The 20,598-nt window shown below is 37.2% G+C and overlaps 1 protein-coding gene across 1 annotated transcript in view; it reads right to left on the reverse strand.

The window, feature by feature from the left end:
• Nucleotides 1–20,292, reverse strand: part of HGF (hepatocyte growth factor) — a 57,041-nt gene extending 36,749 nt beyond the window's left edge. Inside the window, exons 1-4 of the mRNA XM_031048326.2 lie at nt 20,205–20,292; nt 9,126–9,291; nt 4,250–4,362; nt 3,762–3,876 (exon numbers count right to left, since the gene is read on the reverse strand). Of these exons, the coding sequence (XP_030904186.1) occupies nt 3,762–3,876; nt 4,250–4,362; nt 9,126–9,291; nt 20,205–20,280 (470 nt within the window). The 5' untranslated portion in view covers nt 20,281–20,292. The remainder of the gene's footprint in view (nt 1–3,761; nt 3,877–4,249; nt 4,363–9,125; nt 9,292–20,204) is intronic.
• Between the last annotated feature and the right edge of the window lie 306 nt (nt 20,293–20,598).

The following is a 20,598-nucleotide window of genomic DNA, read 5'->3' on the forward strand; positions in this document are numbered from 1 at the left end:
GCCCACTGTTGTCACCTTAGGGTCTGCTACTTATAGACCCACTCATCATTGTTATTATACAAACTAGGTCATTTAACAGCAACCTAGCTGACTTCAACTTTCCAGGATCAAGTTTTTTGTGCTCTAAGCTGTCTGTAAAATTTTGTGCCTACCCCTGGAGAAATTCCCACATGCACACTGAGATATAAATATATATGTAGGTGTGTGTATATATACATATATATTTACACATATAAGTAGTACTGGTTATTTTTTGCTACAAACTAGGGGAAAGTATGTAGTGAGAAGCCCAGCCCTAGAGCTGGTCTCTTTGATGCCACTGCAAAAGCTCTGACCACACTCAGACTTCATATTGCTGACAAACCCATGGGCACTTCACTTCCAGTTTCATTGCACTGACGCTTAAAGAGCAGCTAAACCTCTGTAGATAAAAACATTAAATTCCGAGTTATGTTCAATTCCATTAAAACTTTATAGTTTTGGGGTAATTGAAAAGTTGGGCAAAATGCACAGGGGAACACACAAAACCTGTAATTCATTGTAATACATTGATTTAATTTTTGAGCTTTCTGAGATTTGTACAGGAGTTTTTTCTTCAGTATGTTTGCATTCTGGTTGAAATATCACAAGTGAAGTGCAGCTTTTATTCTGAAAATGCCTGATACTTTAATTTGGATGTTTGTTTTGGGTTTTTCTCTGTTGGTTTGGTTGGTTTGTTTTGTTTTGATGTGTTGTTTTGGTTTTTTTTTTTTTAATTCTCCAAGTAAATTCAGATGTATCTATATTCTGTAGGAAAAGAAAAGGAATAAAATTTCATCTAACTTCATTTAGAAGATTGTAGACTTTTGCAGTTTAAGAAACTGAACTAAAGGACTTGGGACAGTCATTATACCCAGACACCAATTTAGTTCATACAAAAAAGCAGAAACATATGAAATGTATGGTCCCTGCTGTCCTTGGCATAGTCTATGTTACAAATGAATGAGAGCAAGAGTCTGACATGTGACATTTTAATAATGTTTTATTCCTGTTAATTAAATCTTTGAACTAAGTGAAGTGGAAAATACTTCTGTTAATCACATTGTGGTTCTAGTCAATGCAATGTACAAGCGTTACTGAAAAAAGTGGTTTTCTTATTTTTGGTGCTTGAAGAGGATAATTTTTATGTCATTACTGCTGCCTATAAAATTGTTGCTTCTGGTTTTCCTCTGTAGTCTTGTAATATTAAATCTCACAATTTTTTTTAGCTAAAGACAGCCCTGGGCAAACTTTGCTGATGGGACATTGCAAACAGAGTAAGTGTTAATGTAGTATGTCAGTGCATATTAGAATATCTTATTTAATTTTCCTGCTGAAAAATCTTCCTGCTCAAAAACTATGGACATTAGAAAACCAGGACAATAGGGAAAAGGCACTTCAAATTATATCAGATATGCTGTTATTAAAAATTAAAAAGTCTAAAAGAATAGCATTAAAAACCTAAGATGAATTGGATAAACAAATGGCTTCAACAGGTACTGAAGCAACAATCTTGAGGGAGGAAAAGATGAGATGCAGTAAAGACCCACCCAGAAACTGAAGATAGAGCCACTCCTAAACTGTGTAATGATTTAGTTCAACTATATTAGGTAAGGAAAAAAAGAAAAAAAGCTAAAAACTGAAGCCAGTAAAACTAATGGTAAAAACAGATTTAACCACAGCAAAAATCACAGAAACAGAACTCCTGTGAAGTGCCGATCTGCTCTTTGACTATTTCTCTTTGAACTCTTTCTGCATTGGCTTTATCCATTTAAATAAAAAAAAAAAAAACTCTTAAGAGAAAAAAATAAGATACTTTCGTAACCTTTACTAGGATAGAGACAAAGAGAATAGAACCCTGATTTCATCTGTGAGTCTCCAGGTTCTACTGGAATGCAAACAAATAAAAATGTAATTTGTTAAATCCAGAAAGTTTAAAGGCTGAAGTTATTTCAGTTCTTTCTAAAAAAAATGAAAAATCGGTAAAGTACATTTCTCCCTTGAATACGAAAAAGGGATTTATTTTCCAATGGCACTTTGTGATAATCAGATGTTGAGAAAAACTGACCTAAAAGTCTAAGCCTTTCATACTAATAAGTTCCAAACACACCACTACTGTCTGCTTCTTCCCATCTCCCTCATGTCTCTGATGATGAAATCATATTTTCTGATGTTGAAAAACCAAATTAGCATGCAGCCACCTCATTTATCCAGTGACCTTTTAAAAACTAAACTTATTGCACAAGGCAGGAGAAAAGTCATTCTCATAAAATTCATCATAGAAAAGTGGCTGTCCAAATATATTAGATAAAGTTGTGTATGCTGTATGTTAAAATGGAATTTAGTCATAATGTATGCTACCCAGACACTTTCTATAATTATATAAACTCATATGTATGTTTATAGAATAAATGCTCTTGCTTAGGTTGTAATTAATGAGAATTCTTTCACTTCTAAAGGATGAAGATTGTATACTTCAAGGTGTTGAGTCTCAATAGGTCCTTGCTGTGGAAACTGTATTTATCATGTGTTCACAATTAAGAATGCGTCTGGTCACTGAAAATCAGACACACTACCATCTATATTATAAGCAGCCAAGTCTAGTCAATTCCAAGCCTGAGGCTCAGCTTTGTAACACATCATAAGAGAGAACCCAAGTATCCTTTCTCTTTTCATGTTGTTCCAAGATATCATCTTGTACACTGGATAGATTTGGTCAGGACAGGACTCAGCAGTGCACAGCCCTGTTCCTCACTAGCAATCTCCAGCTTGGCTCCTTCTAAACAAAGTCCTGATGCTGGGTGTCCAGAGCAAAAGGCAGCAATGTGGATAGGAAACTTATGAGTGAGAGGACATTTTGGTTCTGGCTCTTAAGGGTTTACCATGTAAATGGCTAAAGACAATAGAAAAGGTTTCAAAGAGAAAAGGTCAAAGAGTAGACCAGCACTTCATGTTCCTTTTACTAGTTTCCAGCAACATTTGTTGTGGTTGAATCTGTTTTTACCATTGCTCTTACTGGCTTCAGTTTTTGCTTTTCTACTCTTTTTTTTTTAGCCAATATAATTGAGCTAAGTCTGCTCTCAAAGTGTAGATTTGGCCTCAGTTCCTCACTATATGAGGTCTTAAATTTAAAAATAAGTCCCATACCTGCTGCAACAGTCTGTATCATACATATTGCTTGTATGATCTGAAGGAAAAGATTTCAATAATCTGTTCAGTCTTTACCATGTATCTATTGCTTGGTCTAAGGGCTTTATAAGGTTTCATATTTCTCTATATAATAGAGAATTGATAGTAACTGTGCAAAATACAGTAACAATAATTATACATTGATGAAATATGTGGGATAATATTTTTCAAAATTACCGATTTTCTGGGAGTCAGCTAGAAAAAATTGATAAACTTCCAGACCCGAGGCTGAAGTTAAGCAGATGTTTTGTTTCTGCCAGTAGCTAAGAGATACTAGGATATAAACAGCTTAAGAAAAACCAACCCTGACACAAGAGAAGGGATCCAGACACACAGGCTGGCATTAGGAAAGACCTCTTGGACAAAGCCCAAGAAGGTAAATGTTTTCTGGGATCTGGAGAAAGGCATCTCTTGGGGAAAGGCAAGAATACACCTAAGAAGTTTTGTTGTCTAAGGTCAGTTTTCTCATAAATTCTCTCTGCTAATAAGTCAAACTCTGCTTTATGGAAGCTGTCTGGGCATTATTCCTATTGTCTCTGCTCCTGAACTCTTACCTGTGCTCATGGGGGATCATTGAATTCCAGGCTTGACACTGGATACCACTTTTGGTAACAGATATCATTCCTTTGTAGTCTGCTCCTTTTCCGATGATACAATTCCTGACATAGTCTAATGAAAGAAAAGAGAAGAAAATTAGGACTTACATCCCCCACTCATGAATGAGATAAATAAAAGTTATATCAAGTCTACAGTAACTCATACAACTGAGCTTTTAAATGCTAAACTGAAGAAGAAATTCAGACTAGTATACATGATGATAGGCAAATATGTATGCTGGGAAACTGAGCAAAAGCAAGTATGTGGACAAACTTGCATGATGGAAAAATTAGGATATTTGTAAATAACGTTGTACGATGTAGCTTTCAGAATGCATAAAACCATCCCATGACCAGGATGCTCCTACAGTCAAAAAGTCACTGACTGACCTCAGCTTTTTCCCCTCCATAGCTGGAAAAACAAAATCAGTAAATAAATCAATTACCCTTCTTTTCATACAGATCAAATGCATGGTCTTGCTTCTTTCTCACACCATTTGTCAAGCTGTTGAAGGATAACCAATGGCACCGTTTTGTAACTCTGTCATAAGCAAAGGCCCTGCAAAGAAAATCTGGATGAGAAAAAAAGTCTGTGTGGTTTATAATAATGACACATGGCCTGCCAAGGAGCATGCAATGACATCAGATTTATTTTTACTGGGAAAGTCAGAGAAACAGTCCAAATTACTATTTAAACCTACAACTGTGCTGACAAGAACAAAGAAACAAAGAAATTAAATTGATGTGGCCATTACATTAAATACCAGCTTGGTTGTTCCCACTAATCTAAGAGTTCCCTTGTCATTGAAGATCTTTATTTTGAAAGTGAGATAAATGTGACTAAGACAGCATTTGTGGCCCCAGTTTCACCGGTTTCTGGAGAAGGAGAAGGGGGAAACATTCTAGAACATCTTTACTGTGCTTATAATATATGTTTGAAGTTGTTAAGCATTTCACAATGATAGCTTCAGGAAAATTCAAGCACATGGGGTTGTTTCTTGCCTAGAACAACAAAACTCTTTAAAACCAAGACTGTTTTTATTTTTATAAATAATCTAAATTGATAGGGTACCTACAGCTTTTATTTGCATTGGTTTTGTTTTGTTTTTTTCTCTTATTTTTTAGTTGCTTTTAAGGATAGAGTACAACATGTGTCAATTTGAGTGGATCTGGGAGGCAAGAAAGACAAACAGAAGTCAGAAAACTCAAGATACTCTTTCAGCTTTTTAAAAGAAATTAAACATGCAGACCTTTTCCTCCTAAAATAATTTTGAAAGAAAATTAATTAAATGTAGGTAAAATATTTTAAAGGATTTAAAAAACAGAGTAAACTGCCTAGGTAGGGGCAACTTATATTCCAGTATATTCCAAGAAAAAAAAAAAAGAAAGAAAAGAAGAAAAATAACAGAAAATTCTTTCCCCCCCCCCTTAATTTCTCTTTAGAACCAAATAACATATCATTGACATTATGCTATTGTTCTAGGCAATCACAATGTCTGCATTTCTATCAGTCATTCCTAACCTCCAGAGATATTTTATTCTGACTAGAGAAGGCATTTTAACACTACTTGATAATATCCAAAAGACACACATTTCCTACACTTCATCAGTACTTCAGCTGTGCCGTATTCCTGAGCATTATATCCCTCAACTCGAAACTTTTCGATCTTCATTTAATTTGCCATCAAGCTTTTCTTTGTGAGATCTTGCTGGCTTTAGATAAAAACATTACAAGATCCCATCCAACCTCCCCACTCTTCTCGCTTTCGAACATCCTCTTCATTATCATTTCCATCACCAAACAGATTTTTCATCCAACTGCTCTCTCTACTCTGTTGACTCCAAATGTTTCCAACCTGCTAACCTTCATCCTTCTGCTTTTGTTCAGCCTTCTGTTCTCTCCTGGCTGGTTCTCAAATATGAGCATATCCAATTGCCTCTAACTCCATCCTCACAAAAATATCCTTGACCTTTCCTGCTTTTCTAATTACATTCTCCTTTCCTCTCCTCCCTCCTAAAGTGGGAATGCAGAATGCACTGTTTACAAACATTTTGTTCAGTTGTTGTCTTTCAGTTGCCTTTTGGTTTCTTTCCAGTTTGGCTTCAGCCACTCCTGCACATAAAGTTTCTAACAATCTTTTGCTGGAACCAAATCTGGATGGTTTTTACACTTCCAAAGTCAACATATTTAATCAAATTCTTGGACTTTCCTCTACTGATACTGCTGATCACAAAAATTTCAACAATTTTTGTTGTATTTTGTACCAAGATAGTTGGTAGATTTTTCTGATCAGGGACTGAAATCTCGTGGTCTATCTTGGAATCCCCTTCAATGAAAATACAAAGACACTCCAGAAGGTAAGCAGATAACAAAGAATAACACAGGCGCAGCGCTGTAGGTAAGGAAGTGACACATCGTCTACATAGTCAATACAGTAATAACTATAATATTTTTTTCTCACCCATAAGAAATGTAATAGGAGAAGCTGAAAGATGACTGAAGGAAAACAGTGGGAGTAATGGACTGCAAATAGTGGTGAATTATTTAAGGAATAAGAGCAGCTTAGCAGTGGGTTAGTAAATCTTATAGCAAGCAGAAAAAGATGCACAGAGAATTATGAAGTCACAAAGACAAGGAAAGTGAGATAAGGAGAACTTTGATGGGCAGGGGAGTTAGGAATAGTGCTATAAAGAAGAAACAAGTCTAGATAAGAATCCTGTCACTCAGTTGGAAATCACCAAGAACCTTGCAAGCATGATAGCAAAGGAAAAAAAGAAAGGTCCATTCTCAGAAGTGTCATGTATTAGCTTCAACAAAGAGGTGCCAGAATTAAAACCAGCAACAATTAATGATTATCTAATATAATATTCACAATTTACTTGCAAGCAATACAGAAACTTATCATACATAAATCAAAAGTTGTCTTAATATTCTTCCTTTTTCCCCAGAAAATAAGGGGAATCTGATCCTTTAAGTCTGCAGTGCCTGGAATCTGCCACTTTACCACTTCCTGGCAGATAAGAAACCCAACCCTCTTCATGCTTGTGTACCTCACACAGCACAGATCCAGGTGCTGCTGTTCCCAGTACTGTTGTCACAATTATGTTACAAAATATTTCTATTTTATTTGATCTTAATACTTCAACAAATTGAGCTTACATCCATAAAATAAAATGTCTGCTGTGACCCAAGTAATGGGGAACTACTGCATTGATATGGAGTATCAGAATCAAGCCACGAAAATCTCAGTAAACAAAGGAAAATCCAAGTCTTATTTCAAGTCTTTAAAATGCCATTTTGTGTTAATTCTCTTCTTATTTTAGAATGCCTCCACAGCAACTAGTGAACTAATTGGTTTTAATTTAAGTTGGCAACAAATTTCACCTTGTAGTAACCATATGCAGTTCTGAAGTTAAAGACTGGGGATCCGAGGAATAAAAGAGAAACATTAGCAATCACTGTTTCCTTTAAAAGGGAACACATGTCAAATATGTGTTTACAGTAGCATCAAAGAACTATGCACGCTACAAGAGGACTCATCTGGGGCCAAATGGGAAACCACAAGAATGCTCCCAGACACAGAAAATCCATCTTACTTTGCTGCATAGTGGTAGCAAAGGCAAAACCTAATCACCTACACCTCCATTGCTAGGCTTCCTTCCTAAAAATCTGTCAGGGAAAACTGGAAATTCAGGGCACGAGTAGTCAGATTTATAATTCTTTTTCATCTTTAGTGCAAAATAATTACATAACTGATTGCAATTCTATTATCTATGAGTAGGACTCTTCCAAGCTGCATTCTCAAGTCCCTCATAGCTCCTCTAAGCTGCTTTATTGACTGATTACAGCAGGAGTAATATGCTCCTCAATGACTCCATCAGAGAGTAATACTTCACAAATTGTAAAGTTTTAAAAATTCAAAGAGATTCTAGACTATTATTAATGCAAAATAGAATAAAAAATATGCTAACTTATTTTCAGAACAAAAGCTTACCATCCAGAGCAGCTACAACTAGATTGAGACAGTATTTCTAAGGAGAGGTTGGAATATGGAATTGTTGTTTGCTTAGCATTGCTCAGAAATCTTATATACTGTGGAACCCAATTTTATACTTCTCTCTTCTGACCATCAGAACTCAAGGATCTCTTGCTGTATTGAAGACAACCTGATCCACTTGGCAATGATATCAGTGGAAGCTCTGCCAATAGGAAAAGGAGTGTCTCATACCATGTGAAAAATATTAGTGCCTGGAAAATATTTTCTAACAGAAAATAAGTAAAGTCTGCTCATTGTTTACATATATAAGTAGTCAAAATACAAAGCAATACAAACTAGATCTTGCAACACAGGAATTAAAGGCTTAAAGAAAGATTAAATTACAATTGAGGCCTGTTTCTGCAACAGAAGAGCTTTTGTTGTCACATTTAGTCTAGCTTCCATTTGTAGTGCTTGCAAAAACTTTTTTATGTGTCAAGATGAGGCTGACATTTAGCTCAGTACTCACCATTACAGAAGTCATCAATTCTCTTTGAGATTCTCCTGCATTCATGTCCTTTCATATACTTCTAATGGTTTAGACTAAGAGAGGCCAGGGGGATACTTAATGTCTAATACATGGGAAAAATTAATAGTGATTTGTTCCAGAAAATAGTAGAGATTATGTACGAGGCAGACAAGCAATCAGCTACATGATGTGTTTCTAAGAGACAGCAGATGTTGAAGAATAGCTATGATATACTAGTAATGATTGTGCAGCCCAGAAGGTTTGATTCCATTGTATCAGATTCATAGTACTTGCCAGTGAACTTCAGCAGTGAATGTATCTGTGCTTCATGTGTGAGGTTCCCATTGATTTCAGCAGGAGTAATGTGCAAAGAATGAAGACAAAATATGGTCTGAAGTGGTGCTGAAATACTGCAGCTGTGATGTGTGACAATAACCAATTTATAAAAGACATAAAAATCTCAGAAATGCCCACTGAACACTATAGTGCAGCACAAGTCATCCACATCTTAACATGAGTACATTTTTTCCAGCTATATTTTGGAAAAGATTACATATTGGGCAAGCTAAGAAGATAGATCAACTCAGATAAAACTTTACAATAGACTGACACTCTTTGGACAGGGATAACAAGATCATGGAAATCAAAAACATGGTGTTTAGATTATCCTCAGCACAAGCTATTACCAATGGCATTACAGGCACCTTGGGTCAAAGGGTGTTATACAAGTTCCATTATAAAAACAAACAAACAAACAAACAAACAAGGCCAAACCACCATACCAAACAATTAAAATAATAGAGAAACATAACTCACTTGCAAGTGAATGAAAGACCTTTGTTCCTGCTGCATCTCTTGGCACATTGCTCAGTGGTGTTTAACAGCTTGGTTTTTACTTCCAGTGCTTTGTTTACTTTAATGAGCATCAACTCTCCTGTTTTTTTGAAGTCATGAAGAGGATTTCTCCTTTTTCCTCTACACTCTAAGAAAAAAGCAAAGAAGAAAAAGAAAAAAAAATTAACAAAATAAACACTGTAAAGAACAGTTCTGAGATTAAAAATGTCACTATATATGAATAAAATGTATTAGGAATTATAGGAACATCAGTACCTAAATCACAAAGAAACACACAAAAAATAGCAGATACTGAAGAATAATTGATTATTTTACATGGTCATCACCATCCTTAAAAATAGGAATGGTAGGAACTACACAAAACCTAGTTTCAAATAAAAACTTTCATAGTACTTTGGCGAAAGGTAACAGGAAAGTTTTTCACTCTGTAAATTTTTTTTTCAGAATGTCCAAAATATGTCTGATAGTCTGAGATTTTATAAAGATTTCCATTAAAAACTCAGGTGAAAAAGGTGTACTAATGTCTTTTTTGGACAGACACAGTGAACTTACAATCAGAAGGAAATGATATTAATATTATAGAAAGTTTACTTCTGAATAAATTTTAAAATTTCAGAACAATGATAAACTGTTCTTAAAATAGTATTTTTTTATCACAAACTGTGAAAAGAAGTTGAGCCTGGAAGTGACACAAAACAGTCATTTTTGTGCCCCCTGCTCCACTGAAGACTCAATGTGAGTGTTGTGCCCATTTTAAGTGTGACAGATTTAGAATTTTCAGCCCACAGTAAAGATGACAGGGGGATGCAGAGGCTATTCCATGGAAATAGTCTACACTGTTGCAAAGATTTCAGAAAAAAAGAACAGGTTGATCTGGTTTCTATGTCTCTATTGGAAGGCCCAGAGGAAGGGGTAGGAAATGTCAGAGGAAATTGGTTAGATGTGTTTGGCTAAAGGGCAAGAAGAAAAGTCTTCGATTTTTGCAAGAAAAAAAAAAACAAACAGCAATATATATGTATATTTTCCCAATATATATGTATAGTTTTCTTCCATAGAAACCAGTCTGCCAGTATAGGCTGCTCCATTGTCAGTGAAGGCAGATTAATATACCTGGACATCTGGAGAGTGATTCTCCCTGTTCTGACAGATAAGTAACATAGACCAATTGCCCTTTGGATCTATCTCTCTTGTTTTACTCAGTGGTCCCAGCTTATCCTTTTGGATTCAATAGCTAATCCAGGTAAGGTTAGGTGAATGAATGCTTCCTTAATTCACAAAGCAGGTAATAGTATTTTCAATAACTTGTTTCCATGTACCAGTTTTCACAGCTGTCCCTCCATTTTTCTCTACAGAATCTGCAGTAATGGTAGAACAGGAATGTTCAGGATCAATTTATTGAATTTTGCCAGAGTTTTTAACATATATGAAATCACAGTCTAATGCTCCATTATCCTGAACAGATAATTGCTCATGCAAGTGCACTTAAATCAGTAAATTTTTACTTTGTGCACTCTGTGCAGAAGCTCAGAATAACTTTGTAAATCACAATGGCTGAGGCTCTGAACGAGTTTCTAATAACTCCACATATTGTAAAGCCAAAGAGGGCTCAAGGGTGTTACTTTTGCAGAACTTTCATCCTGATCATTAAGTGAGCTCACATTTTCATTGGATTCAGCTAAATCACACCTCTCAGTGGTGAGTTATCCCTCAGACACCTAAAAATACACCAAAGACATTTAAATGAGATTTCACCAAGCTTCAGCCTTATAAAAATAAAATAATTTAAAAAATCAAAGGAGTAGAATATCTCTGCTGCAATGCTCCTATAAAATACCTTCATCCCATCCTGGTCTTCATTTTGAACTGCTAAAGGTGAACTAAGCTTTTCCTCTGCACCTAAGAGCCCACAGTTTTAGTTCCAACTACAAATATTTTCAAAAAAGAAAAAAAAAGTTTTATTTACCTACAAATCGATGTTCTTATCACATAAAGGAGCTTTAGATGGGAAGACCAGATATTAATAGTTTTGGGTTTGTGCTGAGGTCTCATATCAGCTCTCTAAATAATTTTCAGCCTTATATTTGTGCAGTGGACATGCATCCAAACTGAATCATTATGTTTAGCAAAATGCTAGGAAGACATTCTTGCCTTAAGTATCAACACCCTGTTACTGGAAACCACTGTTTACACTGAAGCTGCTTTATTTTTCCCTATACCTGTAATAGAGCCAAAGTGCTGCAAAAAGGATTGCATCTGCTCTTTAAGACAACCACAGGAAAGCAAGTCTTCTGTAAAGCTTTTGTGGTATATTTCTTCATCTATTATCTTACAAGACATATTTGTTAGTTCTGTGTTGTCTCAGCCAGGATTTTAATGTCAAATGGAGGCAAAATTCTGTACAGAAATATCAAAGTATTTTATTTGAGTTCCTGATAATAACATTTCCCGTGTACTGATAAGTGTCATTATCTTAATGCTCAATAACAGCTTCTTAAACTCATCAGCTAACATGCAAGAATATTGTTGTAAAAACCCAAATAATTCTATTTTGCTTAAAAAACATTGTTTATAATTCTGCTTTTTGAAAGAAAAGAATCCTAGTAGTTGTCCAAAGAGGATTATGGGTTTGATATTGCATTTAACAATTTATAACAGCCTGATTTACTTTAGCTTTCAAACAACAGCATTCTATGACTTGCCTATAATCCAAAAGGCAAAGGGCCAAATGCATCTGTGGTGTGACTGTTAGAATCACGAGGATAATGCAAAGCATTACTTTTACAACAACAAAATAAATAAAATGATTGAGCCTTTCTACTTCAAATTGTATTATTAAAACCTTAAATCTAATATTACCCTAGAAATGTTCTGTGTTACAGGTTATCATGCAATAAGCTATAACTACAGTTCTTAATTTGTGTTTGCCATTAATTTCAGTTTCTTAAACTTTTATTTGTTTATACTGTGGGCTATGTCCTCTGATGGCTTTTGTAGTTCAGAATCATATTGCTAAGGAAGTCTGACATTCCACTTACATTTGAAAATAAGAGCAGCTGGTTCAAGCACAAGAGAATCAAGTCAAATATGAATCAACATTTTTTCTTCAACCACTAACTAAATACATTTCTTCAGTTGACTTAAAAAATTCCTCAAAAAAAATGAGAATGCTGTCTCTTTCTATTTCTTAACATGATAGCAACCTTCCTTGAACAGAAGAAAGAAGTCAGCCAGTGGCCAAGAAAGGGAGACCTACTATATTTGCTCTAGTAGGATGCAGCATTGGACAAATACTCTATAATTTCATTTGGGATGTCCACAGTCTTCCAGCTGGAACACTTCCATTTTAACAAAATGCATTAATATATACTGGAGGGAAAAAAAAAAACATACTTCACAGTGAAAGACTGTGTGGAGACCTACAGGTCTCAACTTTTGGTTCCCTAACTACCTTTTTCATATGAAGTTCCTGTATAATCTTCTCAGATATGAAGCATTAAGTGAGACTGTTCAAACTATAGACCATCTGGAAAAAAAGATTTCCAACAATACCTTTTCTTGGAGTAGTTTCAGTCCATGCCAAGTCAAAAATCAGAGATAAAGTTATTCTGCAGCATTTTAGTGAGAAGACTTGCTAGGAGTTTGCAGAACCTACTTAACTGCAATTTTAATTATAATTTATACAAAATAGAGCCATGATTCTTAATGTAATCTTGATGGTTTTGTATGGAGTTTTATTTCCTTATTCTGTTTCCTTACACTTGCATAACTTCAGCATTTTACTAAGAAGTTCTTTACTTTGTTGTGCTGAACTGTGTGGGGTTATGATTTTTTTTTCCTGTTATCATAGTTATTGGTGTGAGTAAGCTGGATACAGGTCTTTATACTGTGGGTGGACAAAAGACCTTTTATAATTTTCAGTTTTGACATAACAGCACCATTGCTCATTATGTTTATCAGATGTCAGAGATAAATTAAATCTTTGGGAACAAAAAATAAATCAAGAAAAGAAAGGTGTTACTGCCCATGCTGCAGGGGTTTGGAACTGGATGATCTTTAAGGCTTCTTGAAACCCAAACCATTCTGTGATTCTATGAAGATATCTAAATTACTTGGGCTGGAAAGTGCTGCCAGAGAACTTCAGAAATCAGCTGCAGTCCTTCCAAATACAGAATGACGTACAAAATAAAGATGGCACTGGGGGGCAAAAGTAAAAAGAGGAAAACTCTTCATATACTTTGTAGGAAGCTCAGGGAATCCTAGGAGTCAAAATATCTTTCAGTAAAGAAAAATGGTCGTGTAAAGTGACACAATTGTTTCAGAACTATAAAAGAGACATATAGTCCCTTTCTTTAGTGTCAGCTGGCATTTTAGATAACTGTTGGATATTTTGCACCATGTTTGTAATGAAATGTAGTCACTTGATCTTGAACAGTTAAGAGATGGACTAATTAGACATTGAATTATTTGTGTTACAATTGATAATCAGGTCAGAATGTCAAAATGAGATTAGCTGTTAACTGAATTTTGTAAACAACCGTCACTGCAAGACAAAGTAAACTGGCTTTCCCCAATGAGCTAAAAAAAACAAACAACAAAACCAAAACTAAACCTGAATTGTATGTGACTTAAAACCTGGTGGTGGGGGAAGACAAATGAGAAATCTACTATCAAAAGTCAAAAAAAAAAAAAAAGGAAAGAAACAAATCCCCGATCTTAAACACATATGAAATAAATGTAGGAATGCACAGTTCAACACCACAAACATTTAACCAGGGAACACCACGCTTGACAAAAATTGCATGGTAACACCCATGCAAATGTGTTCATAAGTATGTATCTGAATGGAAAAAAAAAAGAAATAAGCAAATGTTAGATCTCAACAAAACATACAAAGCAAAAATCTGCAAACCCATGGATTATCACAGTGTTAGACAATACTTTTCAGCAGAGATATCAAGACTTATCTCAATATAAATAGTAGAAACTTAATATGAAAATAAACAATGTTTAATTATATGCATAAGATTGCATTGGCAAAGCTTGTGTAAGAAGAAAAATCAATGAGTAGGATTTGAAATCAAGCAACAGTTGTTGGCATACATGAAAAGCAATATGCAAATGCACAGAGGTGTTTAACTTGTCTATAAAACATGGTTCGAGGGATAATTAAATTCAGTAATGTATTTCCAAGACAATACTTTTCAAATGATATAATACCTCAAGAGTAAATTGCATATTGGTGCAGGCCCAGTATGACAGCATAGATATACTGGCTTCATTAAAGGAAAAAGGAACCAACAAAGTGACAAAACTTGACCTGATGGTGAAAGTAAATGCTACTAAATGGTTTCTGACACCACATGTTTAAATTAAGAGTATGGTCACAACAATAAAAGAAAAGATGTTAAAGGTGAATGCTGATACTAAAATAATAGGGTCATTAATGTATTGCTATCTATAAGAATTGTTAGGAAGCGCTTTTCAAATACATTCAAGACAATTTTCTGTCTTAAAACAAGTCCTAAGAGAGTCACTTTGATAAAAAGACTAATGTTCAGCACTTTTAACTTACTTTCATTTACTTTGAATTTTCCTTATGCCTGTTTCAGTATCAGAAATCTCCAGATTCCTGGCTAGAATGCAAAAAAGTGAACACCTTTTCCAAAGATTTCTCATTTGGAAAAAAGAAAAAAAGAAAGGAAGAGAGAAAGAAAGACCAACATAATGAGAAACTGAAACAATTCTGAAATGTGCCCAAGAAAAGATCTTTGTAGATTGAATAGGCTTAGATGCCAGATTATATTTAATGCTGTTATTTATGTGAGACAATAATTTGGCATGAAAGAATTTTACCAACCATACCCATAAAAACTGCAGTCAGCTGTATAGATGGAAAGTCACCAAAATAAAACCAGCTGTCCAAGGAGACATCTCTAGCTTGTCACAATGAAACAGTTTCTCACAAAGGTATATGGAGGATGATGTGATTATTTTAAGTTCCAAAATTTATTTTCTTGGCAAAAAAGCCACCGTGGAAAAAAATCTACAATTTTGAGAAAGTAGTTTGAAATAGAGACATACAATATAGAGATAATTTTTTCCTTATTTTTACATTGGCTTTCAGTCTAGTTATTGAGCAGATTCAGGAAATGCAAAAAATATATTTCTTTTTTTGGCTTTGTATTGTATTTTACCACTCACACACACACCCATGAACACATACCCCTTCTTAGCATCTGCAAAGATTGCCATGTTACTTGGACCCAACTTCATGTTTGTGCTGTCCTGCCTTCATAACCTCCTCCTATAGCCAGCGTGAGAGCTCAAGAAGCTAAGGATAATGCTAACAACTGATAATATAGTCTAAAATTGGATGGTAAATGCAAAAGGACAGCTCCTTTTCTTCCAAGGAAAGGTTATCTGCTCAGGAGGATGCCGGGACCTATTGTCAGAAACAAATGTTCTGCAGTTTGTACTTTGACTTGCTGTATCTAACCTCTGGATAAATTACTGAGAGAATTTTCCTTTGTAAGATTTGTCTTCTTACACATTTGGCACAAGAACTAAATCCCCACCATTTTGCATTGAATTGCACAACCTTTACAAGCCTTTGGTGTCTCATCAGAGGCACTCAGCACATTGTGCGCTTCTTCAGTGATGGAGTCCCAGCTGCCACTGAGGACACTAGGGCATGGAGTAGGGGGGAAAGAGAACAGCATGGGCAGGCAGGAGAGGGATTTGGGCAAACAGAGTTACAGACTACTGGGGGCAGCAAAACAGCCCCTGTGAGGAGTGATGAGAGCCTTGTCGCATAGTTTATACACAAAAAATAGTGCTGCTGGCCAAGGCCAGGAGTCATAGGACGAGCTGGACCTGAGGGGAGATGGAGGGAGCAGCCAGTTCCCAGCTGGACCAACAGCACCAAGGACTGCCAGGCATGGCTGGGCTTCTCAGACAGCACAAGGCCCACAAGGGTGGAGGCCCACAAGCCATTGAAAGCTCCTGCAGCTAGATTTTGCCAACACATCTGACTAATCTGGAGCATGTTCCCAGTTCTGCTTCACTGCAGTGTTGCTTTACATGTAGGTTCTAACCATGTTCAGGAACAGGTTCACTATCCCCTTAGGGAACTGCCAAGAAAACCTACAGAAAAGAAAATGGGGTAACGGTGAGGATGTCCATACCCCTTCATGTTTCTTTGTAGTTGCTATACTTCCCCACTGCAAAGTACAAACATTGCTCACATCATGATAATTCTCCTACTATTCATGCTTCCCAAGCAAGTGTGGAGATAATTCATTCTCACACCTATGACCAATCCTTTGTCCCCTCCATGCTGCATTCTAGTCTCTGACCACCAACCCCACCTCAGCACCAAGGGGAGAAAGTGAAATTCTAACACTCATCTAGTACAAGTAATTGCAAAATGCTTAGGGCAACTTTCTCCTCTCCACATCAAGCTTTTACCTATCAAGAGGCCAAGTCATCCTGCTTTCAAATCTCCTTGGAAAAGTTTGAAATGCTTAAGTGACAAACTAATGCTCAATATAAAGATCCAAAGGGGAGATATTATGCTCTCCAAGGGAGACTGCATGTTTCCCTTCCAACACTGGCCTCAGCTGAAGTATTACAGCAATGACAGATGAGCTCCTCCAATAAGAGGCTTTCCTTCCCTTGACTTCAGTGCTCAGTTTTCCAGAGTTTTATGCAACATTTTAATCCCGTGTATTTCAACTCTGTGTTCTCCTGCTATGTTGCTTATGAAAATGGCATTAATAGAAACAGAAAATCTGTTAAGCAGGGTAAGTACTGTATTACATGTGAGAGCAAAACAAGCAGCCCCTGGCACCAAGCACTAAAAGGATTCCATTAAACAGAAGGAATACAGTCTTCCAACTGGCAGAGTATCATTTTGCTTTGTTGACAGTGTATAGTATAATGATTATCTACAGCTGGGATGGGGAAGTATAAATCACATTAAATTTTTAAAAAATACTTAGCTATGCAGACCACAGGAATATACAATGTTCTTACATTGATCATGGATATGGGGTTTTATTATTTTATTTGTTTTTAAGCAATAGTTATTTATAGGAACTAAGTGCAATTCCCACATAAACTGCAGAAAGTGCTCAGAAATTTGAATAAAACCACTTGTCTGACAGTCTCTTCACAGAAAAGATATCTTTAGTTTAAATAAGTCTTGCAATATACCAATCTACTTTTTTCTTTGATTAAAAAGTTATTTTCAGTTTTAGTAGATTAACTTTATTAAAGAGATATTGTCTAAAAATATTGAATAAGAATATCTGCACAAAGAAGAAAGCTCACTAATAAACTTGTTAGCTACAGATTAATTTCTTTGTGCAAGTGGCAAAGACTTACAGGATATTGATAATGACTAGGCAAGTAGTCTACAGGAACCTTGCACATTTGTCTTTCACCAATCACAGTCTTATCTTTTAGATATTAAAAAGTAACTCAGAATCTGATAGTGTAGACAGCTTGCTGACATTAAAATTTCTCCTGTTTTCTTCACCCTCCTTTTTCTTTACCCCTTAATATAACCCAAATGTATTAATCAACAGCCACAGCAACACAGGACATTGTCTTCACACAAGATTTAGAACATGGGATTCCAAACCTAAAAGATCCATTCACAGAAGAAATAACACACAACATTAGGCACAATTAGAATCAGATTTGCAAAATAGTTATAGAAGTAACATGGCATGCATTAGCAAAAGACTTTTTTTTTATTTTCCTATTTTTAAATTCTGTTTTCATCACTTTGCTTGTTTTTCATATATAAAAATAATAAAAATGTAGGCAAATATTAATCTTTCTTAAAGACTTCTCAGTAAAAAGAATTCAATATCCCATACAAATATACCATGTATGTTTAGAAAGCAATCAATATGTTTCAGAAAGGAATGGCACAACTTCCTCTTGCCTACATTGTAAAAACCCAGACACTTTTGTTGAAAATCATGTATTTTTGCAAAGCAAGGTAAGAACAATGGCAGTGTGCAGTAAGACTAATCTTTCTTGCCCACAATGCAAATGATAGAATTGATTAATATTAAGGTAGATGGGGGAGGAAAGTTAAGAAAGGCAGGATTGCCAAGAAACTGTCACTATGAAAGCTGGCCAGAAAACAAGCCTACTCTGTGAAAATATGAAGTTTTGGAAATCTAATTTTCCTCCACACCAAGATGAACCATCCAGTCTTATACTGGGGAGCCCATTGGTTAAGGCACAACCCTATTTGTCAGCCTACTGATACTGGCAGCACTGAGGCTTAATCTATCCTGTTGGAATATTAGATTAAATATTCATTGAGCTTGGTAACATTTCTCATTCAAGAAACATATCCTGACTATCAAGACAGTAAGCATGACATAGCTTCCTAAGAAATTGGCTATAGAGCAGTACCTGTATCTTTGGTCCATGGAATTAAGTTGGGGGGCATGGGGTCTAATTCCATTTTTTTTTTTTTTTCCAAACTAAGAGTTTCTGTCACAAGTGAGGGTTTCTCAACAGTAGCTACCACAGGATATTGTGAATGTCTCTCCTTCATTTGATTTGGGAGAACCAAGCCAAAGATAGCTTCTGTTTAAAAGGCTCTATTTTTGTGCAAAACTTTGGTGGGTCAGCAATTTCCAGTTGAAAAATGCAAACTTTTCCTCAGAAAATCCGTAACCAGCTCTAGTCATCATTTTCCAGAGAGGTCGCATGTCCATAAAATGAAAATTGCAATGCACGTGGAAAAGGAGTTCAGAAAAGTATAGCAGCATCATGTCTGTGTCACCTGCTAAGAATGCCCACAAAAACAAAAATTGTCACTGAGCAGACTGAGCACAGAAGATCTGGCAAGATGTTCAGGTTCGACTGCATGTGATGCTTCCAGGGCTTTTTTCTACTTGCCCTCTAAGATAATGAAATATTCCACTTCGAAATCCTATTTCAAAAGATATATATATATTTAAGTAGGAAATGTAGTTACGTCTTGGAAGCCACCAACACCACTTGCCAAATGCATTGCACGAAGTCCTCAGACCTTGCCCCAGGACCCAAACACTGGGTGTCCCTGCCCTGGCTCTGCCCACTCCTGGCAGATCCTTTTCCTGAATTGTGGCTGTCTTTTGTCTCTGTGCAAAGGTCTGACCCTAACAATGTTACCGGAAGGAAGGAAGGAAAGGTTCGTAGAAACCTTGCAAACTTTTTTTTTTTTTATCCCCTTAAACATCTCCCCAGAGGGCCAATAGAAATGCAGAGTGAGCTCTTCAGATATCCAGTACAAGGGGGACACTTCAGGAAAGAAATTCAGCTAAAGAGCTTCCAGCACTTGATTACTTATTGTTTGTTCCTTCCACCCACCCTCCCTTCCCCCGTCCCCCTCCTCCTGGATCTCATTGGGAACATCTAATGAAATTACAAGTATTTCAGTCTTGAAATAGCATGTTCATGCTGCTGCACTTCAGCAAGGACATTCCTTTTCAGCAGTGTGCTATCTCGCGGTTTGGGTATTCCCTGTCAACTTATGTTACTTAACATCTTTTCTACCACTTGAAAATTAAAGGTACACGTTCACGTCTTGAACAGGGCACCTATGGACAGCGACGGGATTCCCTTCTCCCGCTCTCGGCTTCCCCAGGGCTCCGAGCTCCCGTTCGTCCGGGCCGGAGGTGGGAGGAAGCAGCGACCTCTCCTCCAACCCCCGGACCTGCCGTGCCCCCGCGTACACCTCGCCGCAAGACCGCGCGCTCTCCGCGACCCGCCGCTCTGTCCCCTCTCCGCACTGCATCGCTCCGAGGGCGCGGGAGGCGCCAGGCGGGGACCGATGCACCCAATGCCCAGCCTGGGCGTTGGGTGGTTGCTCCTGCCCTCAGGTAGGAGCTGCGGGCGCTGGGGTATCCCCGCCTGTCCCACCTGCACCGCCCCGAGCACCCATCCGCTCCCCGGCGCAGAGAGGGACAGGGAGAACGATGCCGCGGTGAGGTGGAGGGGGGTGGCTAGGGAAAGGATAGATAAACTAACCTGCCACGGGGATGGTGATGGGAAGCAGCAGCAGCTGATGGAGCAGCAAGGCGGGCAGGAGTTGGGTGGCCCACATGGTGCTGGCGCCCCCCCCCCCCCCCCCCCAGGCTGCTGGCTGGGAGGAGAAGAGATGGCTCGTCGGAAGGACCCTCTGCACAGCCGGTCACTAGAGGAGGCAGAGTGAGCCGAGCTGCTTTTTATTGCGATGATCTAAGTTTGTTGTGTGATTAACTGGAAAGATCTGGGTCCCAACTCCCTCTTACGGTAAGAAACTGTTTAACAACATCCCCTCTCTTGTCTCCTCTCCTCCTCCCCTCCACAGGAGCTGCCTCCCCTCCCGCCCCGCAGCCAGCCCAAGGACGGGGCTCCCACCGTCTCATCCCTCCCTCTTACC

Source organism: Melopsittacus undulatus, chromosome 5, assembly GCF_012275295.1.
Source record: "Melopsittacus undulatus isolate bMelUnd1 chromosome 5, bMelUnd1.mat.Z, whole genome shotgun sequence".
Lineage (NCBI taxonomy): Eukaryota > Metazoa > Chordata > Aves > Psittaciformes > Psittaculidae > Melopsittacus > Melopsittacus undulatus.